Source organism: Dreissena polymorpha, chromosome 3 (genome assembly GCF_020536995.1).
Source record: "Dreissena polymorpha isolate Duluth1 chromosome 3, UMN_Dpol_1.0, whole genome shotgun sequence".
Classification (NCBI taxonomy): Eukaryota; Metazoa; Mollusca; class Bivalvia; order Myida; family Dreissenidae; genus Dreissena; species Dreissena polymorpha.
Genome location: NC_068357.1, coordinates 106,031,470 through 106,043,874, shown reverse-complemented (window position 1 = coordinate 106,043,874; position 12,405 = coordinate 106,031,470). Strand labels below are relative to the sequence as shown.

The window sequence follows — 12,405 nt, the reverse complement described above, 5'->3', positions numbered from 1 at the left end:
TATCACAATTTACATGCGACACACTTTTATGTAGACATAACACATTACTTGAAATATTGTCATAAATAATGCTGGTCAACAAGTTTAAATAAAACTATCACCATGGCCCTTGAAAATTTCAAAATATTCCCGCAATTGCATATGTGTTACCAATCATTTTCCTACCAAAGTATTTTACTTCCGGGTAAAGACTTTCGCTTTCTTTGTTCGCTAAATACTACAATTATTTACCAAATTAATGCGTATCAAGTTTAATCAAAGATCTTACCTGGTTTTAATAACGATCCTTCAATTGCAGAAATAACTGCCACGACTGTTTAAAGATAAATTCCACAGGAACTCTCAAACAAATGGTTAATAATAATGTAAGCTTACGCCACGCCATGTTGAGTAGATGTCGCTTCCAGCAAAGCAACGGTTTGATCCAACCAACTTTAATATTTTAAGAGTACATTGTCGATTAGAGTTTGGGTCTTTTTTTCGTCAAAAATATGCCTATATTGCCTATATCGCAAGCTTTCAAAAGGTTTTAAAAACTTAATTGTAATTGTATTTCCATTTTTATAACGTCCCGGTTCAAGGACGTGTTACTAAAATAAAGTCGACCTCATTTGTACATCGAACCATTTTGTTTTAAACATACATCGATACTACATCTTCAAACGAGATCGAAATCAAAACATTCCCAATGACAAGAAGGGTTTAACTGAAGAATCAAACCTTTCTTACAGAATAGGATTCTCATTGGACGTGTAATTGACAAATGGGTTTGTCTTAACCATACGCTTATTTTTAAAGAAGTCTTAAGTTACGTATTGCAATAAATAAATTTAGTATTCCTAAGTTCAATGTCTCAAAGATATTGAATTCTGTATTATACAAGTATGTAAATCAATCCATAACCACAGGACGGTAGTCGATTGTTCATTATTTATATACCATCATATGCCTATCCAAGATATAATTTTTACGAAGATTTTTTTACTCTCCAAAATACCGTTTTTACTGTTCTTAATTTTGAGTGTGAATTTAGACAGACCTTTCCTTTTATTTGGTGGTTTGATAAAAAGTCAAATTGAAGAATGTTCCACTGAATAACTACCCAAAACACTGCAATTATAACTTTAATATTTCAAAGATGTAGCATCCCTTTTGTACAAAAACGTAAATCAATACAAAACCACAGGCACGGTATCGATTGTTTATTATTGTTTTTTCATCCTTTTCCTAACTAAAAAGAGTTGAACCAAGATGTTTGGATTATCCACAATACCGTTTACTGGTCTTATTTTTTTTGTTTTGTTTAGGTAGACAGATCTTTCCTTATATTTGGTAGTTTGATAAATGGTCAACTTGAAGACTGAATGACAACCAAAAATATTCAGATGATTTAATTTATAAGATATAACAACTTTTCATGCACATTTCGCTTTACATTGTTTTTTATTACCGTAAACATCGGCCATACAGTATTGATTTATCAATCATACATTGGTTATTTATCATCAATACCCAACAAAGTGATAGGTTAGACAACATTTTTTACAGGTAAAAAATGAAAAGCATTAATACAATATTAAGCAACCAATTCATAAAAACACAGACAAATCAAAGTAAAACCTAATTGTAAAATAAATAATCAGAGCAAAACCCTAAATAAAAAGCCTAATGTATTATATCTAGTAAAGAACAAACATGCAACTGTTTATTTTTTTGTGATCATCAAATAAAACGAGTTTTGAAAAAAAAACTAGTCAACATTAGGGGAGAACGTAAGGTCTGCACTCCGTTTGCGCCGCTAATTTCCTTACTTTTCAATACACATTTACTTAAATGCGATAAAAGGACCAGCATACTCTTTAAGCCCACAGTGGTCTTCTAAAGATGAAAGCCGTAAGAGTTGACTGCTAGGTACAATTTAACATATATTAAAAAGAACAACTGCTACCAATGTCGATATCTACAATTATTTGCGTGTCGGGTATTGACTCCGCATACATGGTTATTGGCATACGATTGAAAATGCAGAGAATACACGACAAGAAAAACAAATATCAAGGCATAACTTGCTTTATGATAACGTGGGATCAAAGTGAATTTGTCATATGAGGTTTGCTTGCATGTTAACTTATACACGCTTATAGTAAATTATATATTCCGGATATGCTTGGCAGTTATCAAAGACAACGTACTCCCTAAACAATCCACCTATGAACACCACCGAGTCAAATCTTGGTCCCTCTGTCTTATGTTTTTTCGAACATTCAATTTTCATGCACTTTTTGCATGGAGGTTGTTGTGATGATGGTGGGATATTTTGTCGATTAAAAGACACACAAAAATCTCCGATCAATACCTTAGCCACGATTATGCAACACATTCCATTTTCATCTGAAAATAATGATACAATTTATTATTTTAAAAAGGAAATACGGTTTGAATATTATTATTCATTGATACTATACATTCTATATTGATTTTTTTTGACTTACCTGGCGTTGTGTATTGATCCGCTTTAACTACGCTGTCGGCAAAATAAAGCCCTCGACCTAACATGGTTCGTCGACATTTTTGAACATCAAACCCTTCTTCTGCGATAAGTTTTGCTGTAGAAGGTGTAGTTCCATGGTACAGGTAGTATTCATTTAACGAATGATTGACGAATGATTTGCCGAAATCTGATGGTGTTGGTTTTAAACCGGAGTCTTTTCCGATCCCTGGATATTCGGATAGTGGTTTTAGCCGTCCGCCAACAGATGCAACAAACGCAACAAGTCTGTTTCGCCTAGTGTTGTATCTATCGAGAAGATAATCGCTGTATACCGTTATTACGTTTAAAATTTGAATTGTCGAATGACTGAGACCTTTAGCGTCTCTTCCAATGCCAACATTTTGTTCATCTTTAGCCCACTGTGAATATATTTTGCTTTTAATTTGATCAATTACATCTGTTTTATCATTACAAAGTACATCGTCCTTAGCACCTGAATCGCCCTTTGTATTTACTTGTTTCTTAACAAAGTCGTTTTCATTTATAAATGCTATCTCACCGTCATCATTTACAACCACGTTGTCCTTAAATTTCGTACTGCTATTTTCCACTGTATTAGCCTCTGTAAATTCATTTCCCTTTACATGAAAATGGTAGTCAACTACTCTCTTTTCATTACCATTATCATTACTCTGTCGTTCTGCTACAGCTATCTTGGTCACTAAGATCGCAGTGCTGTCCTTTGATCCAATGGTTACATCTGTGCAAGTTTTGCTTTTAATAGCACAACGCTCAGGGTCATTCCTTATGACTTTCTTATATCTTATTCCAACCAGGTTCGAAGGAGGGAGAGAGTCTATAATTACAAAATACTCCGGATTAGCTTATACAAACTTAACAATTATATCATATAATTAAACATGATTATTGGTGTTTTGTATAATCTATAAATATATTTAAATGAACTATATTGTTGACCAACCTTTGCAAGCTATGCAACTCACAGCTGTACTGATGATCGACGCCATGACTATTGCAGAGATTGTTGCGCAAACGTAAAACGATACAGTGAGATTTCTCGGTGTAAACCCAACCGCAGAGCCGACGAGCGTGGCAAACAGAACATAATTGCTAAACATACACATTTCTGAAACATAGAGAACATAAGCAATGTTTAAATATGATCCGAGTGAATATTTAAATCTTGCGAGAATTCGATCTTTTATAACCTGTGATTGGGGATCAATGTCTTATGCTTAGTAAATTGTTTTTACTTGTGTTCAGACCATAGTCAGGCTTTCATTATATTCGTTAAGTACTATCATAACGCAGCATGATACAGCGACAAAACATGTGATTAACCTTAAGTGTTAAGTATTTATTTTTATTTATTTTAAGTGCTGCGAGTCAACATTCAATTGTCCAAATCTATAATATTTCTTCAGTTGATTGTTGATTGTAAGCTGAATCTTGAGTAACAGCTTTACTCGATAAATATTATAGATAATTTATAAATAAGTTAAATGCATGTGTTGTTGGTGTATTTCACAAAGAAACAATCGTCATACCAACAAAAGACAAGAGAGATATAAGAACATCGCCTCGGCCTTTCTTAACGATAATGGCAAGACAGACGAAGAAGTACAGACACGCCGAGAGAATGTTGTTCCACTCGATGAATATTGCTATCTTTGGGTAATCTGCAATGAAAGAAGCTAGAGTAGACGTTAACAACAAGTTATCATGAAACAATGTGGTTTAATTTCATGTCAAAGTAAATATATCAGCATGTTTAACATAGTATCAGTGTTAAGATTTACATTTTAATATAACTAAATCCTCGACTGAAACTAGAAGTGTGTCCATAGCATTTGGATGTCCGAACTGACAACAGACATAGAAACAATTGTTAAAAAATAATGTGTATAGTTAACCAAGCATGTATGCACTTTTTAAGTATTGTAATACATACAACTTATTTCACAATTGAAAGTATCAAGTGTTACTGTGACCTGTAAGTGATCAATATGGCTGCACTAAGCGACACAATGTCTAGTAATGACTTTATTTTGAAATCTCACCATGCATGACCATTTGTGGGTTTTTTAACCGTAATGCATTACAAAAGCCAGAAGACCATGTAATATGACTACATCCATATAAGGAATATGCAAAAACCTAAATTGCCCACTTTGACCTCAAATCGAGCAAAATCTTGTTTGCACGTTATACCTCGTATTGATATTGTTGATGATTTGTGGCAATTTATTTCATAATCCCAGTGTGCGAATCAAAAATATTGGCAGGGCAGAGGCATGTATACTTTGACTTTATCCATAAAAAAAGAGTTTTCACTAAATCCTTGTGCCCATTGTAACATTTACCCTTTAGCGCTAACCATGGTTTTGCACGCAACATTTCGTCTTGATGGAATGCTCATTTATTTTAATGCATTTAAACATTCCATAATGCAGGACAATTCGTGGACCGGACATGAACGTGTGCCCCACTTTAATTCCACACAAACGACACATCATAGTTTTTAAATATTGGTTTAAGAAGATATACATACCAACATGGACATTAGATGTGCAATTAATCAGTGCACATGTCCCATTTATGTTAGAGAATGTTTCGTTACTCTTCTGCGTTATGTTCACTGTTCTACAGACATTGTCTATCGACGCGTTTCTGAAGTTTCCGTGTTTGATGGTCACTTCTACACACTCATTGACAACCTCTTGTACAAACATATCCAGTGTAACGTTCAGTAAAGGGCGCAGACCGATTATTGCGCCGATTATAGCTCCACATAACGTTGCTAATACAGAGCCTTTTAAAGTCGCCATGATTGTTTTCTGAAAATAATTGTGCGAAAACCTTAATAACATAATACATATGTATAATATGTATATGATATGTTATTAATGAATTAACATATTCACATTGTGTCCACCCTAGTCCATGCTTTACTTGTGCAATATGTATGCAGTTTGGTAGTTTCATAAGCTTGAAATGATAAGCCACATATGAAAAAATAACATTGATTTGGATATGTACCAATACGTAAATGTACGATTCTTCGGTGGTAAGTGAGGTAAAAAGGAGCCTATTGAGTATAAATATTCGTCTTTTGAAAAATATTGAATGGTCCCGATGCATAATTACCTCAATAAATTCACGTCAAAATTGATCTTATTAAGCCCAATAATTATGTATATGAAAATATCTCTCTATTCAATGTCAATGTATTTTATGACTTGCACGTTTAAATATACGTGAAATGAATCAATAGTGCATTGTTTTTAGTATATTGGCTTTAGCCAATGGACTATTGAACCGCAAATCGGAAACACGTCTCGCAGTCAGGCGCGTGTTTATCAAGTGATAAAAATGCCCGGGTGTTGGATGTTGGCAGACGAAATAGATAAGATATTTATCATAGAATTTTTTACTTTGTACAATTTTTCACATAGAAACTTTTTTCAACGATTTTCTTCTAAGAATTTTTTAAAGACATTTTTTAGTGAATTTTTCTAAGACCATTTAAGTGAGAGAAAAAAAATCTAAGCAAATAAAACACAATTCGTTCGTAAAACAATTCAGTTATTGGCAAAAGCTAGATAAAGTTTAAAATAGGTATTATGTTTCGAAACAGTTCATGAAAGTTTGCGTGGCCCAGTGGTAGCGCATCCGCTACATGGATTACGTTACTTAACATAGTTTTAAAGGAAAAATAATTGTTTTGTTTCATGCAGAAGACTGTTGAGTTCTTTTTAGGGCTGTAATTCCGTTAAACGTTGTGACGGAAAATATTTACCTTGCGATATTGGGCGGCAAGAGAGAGGGGTCAATTTACAGTATTTTGATATTAATCTGCAAATTATGTAACATATTGTTTGAAATTATCTGAATAAGGAATACAAACTTTAGTTTGCTCCAATATACGATAGCGTGTAATATTTAGCGAATGTAACGAAGTCGGTAATTATAACAACAACACTAACAACACACCACCAACAACAACAAATTGTGCAATTTTGCTTAAATTTAAATGAAGCGATCGTAAAAGTATAAAGAATAGTAGCAAATTAAGCAATAAAAACTAAGAAATAACTTTGACCTTATCTTTCGAATGAAAAATTCTTGCTGCCTCGTAAATAGTAATGATGTAATGATAACGTTTATCAAAACAAAGCTCCCTTGATACATATTCCAGATTTGTCCGATGTAAATAGGATGGTTTGCAATATCTCACCTCTTCTTGTCTCATTTATTTATACTTAAACCGCTCTCGTTTTAGTAAAAGTTATCTAGCGATTATTATCAATTTATTATTCTGCTCTTATTTCATACGAAGGTTAAAAATGCATCATACGTGTTTACCTCTAGAATAAGCCCGCTTCATCAATGTGAAATATCCGTCACATAATATAATGTGCTAAACATACGACATTTAACATTTTTTCCATTATCGTAAAAAGTATTGATATTCTGCAAAAACGAAAGTACAAATCAAAATAAGAAAAAAACTGCTGTTAACAATGACGTGTCAACAAAATAATTCATTGAAAATAAGCTCATTTGAACACGAAAGTGAAACATTATATTACTTCCTGCTTATTGTTACGCTACGGATATTTATAAGGTACTGCTGATAACAAAAGTAAAATTAACAACTAGAGAAAAATCGTTACTTTCTGCCTCAACCGTTCAATTACAAAAAGATCTAAAGGTATTCAATTCAAATTGAAACTGTATTGGATTATGCGTATTAAGAAATATAAGTATAGAAACAAGTCACACGAACGTCACGGCCATTGTGAATGTGAATAATATTTGGTTCCCGGCAAATATCGTGTATTAAATTGTTTATTTATATTTGATAATGAATAATGATTCTTAGATTACTTTATACGTATGTTACTATTGTACATGCTAACTTGTATTTCATTATTAGGTAAACCATGTTTTGGTTAAAAAACTGCATAATTATATTGTTTGGCATAGATAATGAATCATACGCTGTGGCTTACCTTGTAAATATGTTTATACTTGCATTTTGATATTTAAAAATTTTGAAATTATAATGTATAGCAGTATTTGTTCTACAAAAGTGCAGTGTGTTGCATCATATGACTTTGTATTATTTAACTACTCAGTTTATTTTATATAATAATGCAATTACACTGTCTGTATTATGGGCTGGCGGCCTTTGACTGTAAAATAAATATTCGTATTCGTATTCGTATCTAAATATACCCACAAGATCATACACACTAAAAAGAAATTGGTTGCACGTTAAGTATGTAAATGTTTAAACACAATACCGTGCGTGGGTGGTGTAATGTACACAATAACTCTAATGAGAAAATTTATGAATCGAGCTTATAAAAGCGCCGTAGGCATCATTTATTTGTTGTAATGCTTCAAATTTATTACCTTGGTTTAATTGAGGTTTTTATGGAAAAGCCAATTAAATGTAAATTACATTACAATATAAACCGCGTGTGGAAATTCAAAGGTTTACGTGATTTTTGTTTTAGATTTTAAAAAGAGTAATTGATGAGATTAATTTTTTATTGGTTTGATTGGAAATTAATTCTCTACCAATAGCATGAGAGAAGTTTAAGCTTTTCGTGTTAAATCCTGGACCCGTCAATTTTTTAATAACCGACATCAGAATAAGCTTGTCTTATGTATTTAACTTTAAATTGAAATTGACAATGCAATGACGCGATACTGAGACATGTAAACGGTCTTTTTATTTAAGAAAAATAATATAGTCATGGAAGAAAATGAAAGAATTCACATGATTTGCGAACATACGCGTACGCTAGAAATTTAATTTCACGCAATTTTGATTTTACTGTCACAAATGTTGCACAATAAGTGTATGCTTTTTATGATATTTGAATCAAAACGTGACGGGTATCAAACATGGAAAAAACATTAAAAAATCAATTATTATGAGCAAAAAAAAGATGAACAAGAATATCACTAAAACTGATGAATGCTCCCCAATGATGCTTTGTCGATATATTATGGGTTAATTGTGTGGAAAAAAAAGTGTGACCTTGAGAAAATCTATTATAAGCCTCTGTGACATTGACCTTGACATCAGTGACCTCAAACCTCATCAAAAGGTACAGGTCGTTATAAGGTACCTACATGCCAAATATGTAAGAGATCGGTAAAATATTGAAGGCGCCTTGAGAAACTGTAACAAAGGTGTGACGAAAAAAAATTATTATTAGCCTCGTTGACCTTGACGTTGACCCAAGTGACCTCAAACCTCATCAAAAGGTAGAGATCCAAGCAAGGTACCTATATGCCAAATATGTAGGAGATCGGTAAAATATTGAAGGCGCTATGAGAATCTGTAACAAAAGTGTGACGAAACAAATATATTATTAGGCTCGGTGACCTTGACCTCAGTTACCTCAAATTTCATTACAAGGTAGAGGTCCATGCAAGGTAGCTTCATGCCAAATATATAAGAGATCGGAAAAATATTGAAGGCACTATGAAAAACTGTAACAAAGTGTGACGGAAGTAAGGACAAACTGGCAACTATATATATATATATATATATATATATATATATATATATATATATATATATATATATATATATATATATATATATATATATATATATATATATATATATATATATATAAAACAAAGATCTATTAGCCTTGTTGTATTTGAACAAAAACGCTGTAATTATTTTTTGCCGAAGCTTTCGACCTCACGGTCTTCATCAGCGGCCATTTTTTATTTTCAGATGTTTAATTATCTATATATAAATATATATTTATATGGGGAGCATAAACATATGTTTCCTCTTAACTGCACAAAAACGACCATCATTTATAAGACCTAACAAAACCTTTTTTATAGCGTGCTTGTAAAAGCAAGCATCTAAATACTGGAAAATGTGCGATACATCCTTATAATTGGAGATGTTTGTGTCGCAGACTTATTGAGTATAGCTTTCTTGTGCATTAAGGAACAGAAACGAATAATATTTCAATCATTTAATGCCTTTTCATTCTTAATTAACTTTTTTTGAATTTGTTTTAATTTTATTTCATGCAGTTGAACTGCAATTGTGAACAAGCGGTTCCGGTGACTAGATTTTTTGTCTTCTTTTTTGATATCCAATGAACCATTTTTGTTATGATTGGATGAAATCTATGTGCGGGAATGTAATAGAATAAGAACATGAAAATGTATATGAATTGTTGGACGGTTTATGTTGAAAATCATAAATTTTATATTTCAAGTTTACACCCCAAAACGTATCATTTGTGTATATCAATTTGATGTTTTTTGTTATATGAGATTAATGTTAATCAAAGTTCTAAATGTTTATAGAGGAATACATTATTTTTAGAATGTCTCACTTTTGTGTTCAATGTTGCCCTGCATGGAATTTTTGTGAGGTTAACACACACACTGAAATAGTCGTATTATTTAGAGCCCAATGACAAATAAACAACACCGTCGATCTTCGATTTTAGCTGCATTTTTATATCGGCACAAGATAGGTCAGGTAAACTTCCAAAAAACATAAACTTTTAATGATCTCGATACACATGATTAATTGTTTGTGTTTCCATTATAAATTTAAATCTTCTTTTGCATCTGCATACAGCAATACATGGGTAAAGTCATGTCAAGAATTACAATTTATACGTTGATATGCCACTTTAAATGTATTGTATACATCTGGTTTTGGATGTTGTATTAACCTAATTTTACTAATCTAGATACACATTATTTGTGTGGTCATTTTAATCTGAGTTGTATCAACAATTGTCTCACTTATTTACTCATTTTGAGTGGCATATTATTTTAATTTATACTAATCCAGAAATAGGTATGTTGTTCATGTGCGAACAAAAGAAATAACAACACTGGTGACCCACGACTTTTATTTAATTTTCTATCCACATCAGGATGATTCTAGCCCAATACCAAAAATCATCAAATTATAGGTTTAACAAACAATAAATATCTTTTAAAAAAGATACTCGGCGTTTATCCTGTCTTTGAAATGAAGGTAGGAAATTGACGTTTCTAAGTAATTAAATTAAAAACAAAGGTGTCAGTATTGTTGTGTTCTTTTTCACTTAATGGCCGCATATACACCGCATGAAATGTTTGTTATGAAGTGCACCTATATTAAACCATATAATAGTGTTCGTAAATACACATTTTACTTCGTGAGATCACATCAAATGTTCCTCACATGGTTTATTATGAATTAACTTCTTTGTCGCCGAAACAAATGGTACGTTAATATTTTATTTAGACGTATTTTCTTTCCACACATTCAAATAACACTGTTACATCTGCGTAATGCGAAAATTGGTCTTATAACATATGCACTTGCGCAGTCTGGTCAGGGGCTACACTTTCCGCTATAAAAAGCACACAGGTTTCGTGGTCTCTCCAGAGTTGTCGATTCAATATGCATATCCTGACAAGACTGGAGCTACGCTGTCAGCATATTGCATAAGATCCATTTTCGCAAGACGCGGGTCTTTGTGTCATACAAATCTCCTTCGTCTTGTAAATGGAACATAAAACCACGATACATTGCGATGGATCATTGAAGTAAAACTGTTTTTCATAGCAAACTGGCAAATGTCGGTAACCTATTCTGGCTTGCATACGTCAGACATGTGTGGATTGATAATTTAACGATTTCCTTTTATTATGGACACTATACTATTTCGTTATTTTTATCGCATAATACTAGAAATTGCATTTACCGACAGGTTTACATTCATTTATTTCCCTTAAATTCTTGTTATTTGATATATTGAAAGCAATACAGTGTGATAAACGTCAGGCGTTTTTTCACAGTACGTTTCGTCTTCCCCTGATGACTGACTTACGCGGCTTTGACCCTTAAAGTCTTGGGGATTTAATTTACAAGTAATTGCAAATGGGCCAAAATATGTCCGCATCTCCCTTCACTGAACAGTGTTACATCCTATACTTCAAAGAAACGGTGATGGTGCCAATGCGCCGAGTGATAATGCTTAAATCAGCCAATAGAATAAATGAAGTGTATTCATTCGGGTCTGCTGGAGATCATTTAAGGTGAAAAGCTGGGTAAAACAGCAACGCCGAAAAACATAAATAAAACTGCAGCCCATCTTCTTAAGGTTGAACATATTTATTTAAGTTTGCTTGCACGTAATTCCAACAATTATTAAGACATTATAAAATTCGTTTCCTTGGTAGAAACAGTACGTGGTGCCTCTGATGAAGATCTTGATCTGATATTCCGTTAAATATATGCATGACATTTTAGTTTCTTGTTCCTACTTTCACGTCTCCTACAATGAACGCGCCGCCGTACATCGTTCTGTTGCTGTGTTGAACGACCCTTGTTACGCCACAATAAACACAACCTTTCAAATTCTATTTTTGCTCAAAAGACTATTTTATGCAATGGAGCTTGACTTAGAAAATATGTAACATGTTCAAGACTTTAACCTAAATTGTTTACGAGGGCCACTGTTCGCTTATTTAAAAGTCGATAAAATGAAAAAGAAAAGTTGTATAGGTCATTTTTGCTACGAACAATAATAAACGACAGATTCTAACGGGCATTTCTGTATTATGCGGATACTAAAGAAAGTTAAATGCTTTGTTCGCCTATGCAGAGTTTAACAAAAGAGTTGCTTAAACATCAAACTTTAAGAGCTGCAATATAAATGTTCACCGTTGTGGATACTATTGCAGCGTTATGCTTTAAACTAAAACTAAAATGGGCGTTGTAGTTGAGGTTTCTTTGCTAATACTGTGTTCTTTATAAACAAATATTTTAGTTGCGGGACGTAGCCGATACTTTGTTCTTAATCAGAACTAACTCAAGTGGCGGGATGTTG

The 12,405-nt window shown here is 32.7% G+C and overlaps 1 protein-coding gene across 2 annotated transcripts; it reads right to left on the bottom strand.

Annotated features, from left to right (window-relative positions):
• Positions 1-1,424: 1,424 nt before the first annotated feature.
• LOC127870854 (uncharacterized) lies at positions 1,425-7,035 on the bottom strand. 2 transcript variants are annotated; one of them, XM_052413390.1, is made up of 6 exons: positions 6,878-7,035; positions 5,064-5,349; positions 4,060-4,191; positions 3,474-3,638; positions 2,493-3,347; positions 1,425-2,391 (listed from the first exon to the last, which is right to left on the bottom strand). In XM_052413390.1, exons 2-6 carry the CDS (start codon positions 5,338-5,340, stop codon positions 2,129-2,131), a joined length of 1,692 nt encoding a protein of 563 aa, XP_052269350.1. In that variant the 5' UTR covers positions 5,341-5,349; positions 6,878-7,035; the 3' UTR covers positions 1,425-2,128. The 2 variants fall into 2 exon arrangements, with proteins under 2 accessions (XP_052269350.1, XP_052269351.1); XM_052413391.1 differs by lacking the exon at positions 6,878-7,035 and adding an exon at positions 6,615-6,727.
• Between the last annotated feature and the right edge of the window lie 5,370 nt (positions 7,036-12,405).

What these genes read in the sequence shown, in the direction of transcription:
- LOC127870854 (XM_052413390.1), bottom strand. Translation starts at nt 5,340, where the DNA reads ATGGCGACTTTAAAAGGCTCTGTATTAGCAACGTTATGTGGAGCTATA. An exon ending in ATCTCTCTTGTCTTTTGTTG is followed by an intron (nt 3,639 to 4,059) that starts GTATGACGATTG and finishes TCTATGTTTCAG; the next exon opens with AAATGTGTATGTTTAGCAAT. An exon ending in GGATCAATACACAACGCCAG is followed by an intron (nt 2,392 to 2,492) that starts GTAAGTCAAAAA and finishes CATTATTTTCAG; the next exon opens with ATGAAAATGGAATGTGTTGC.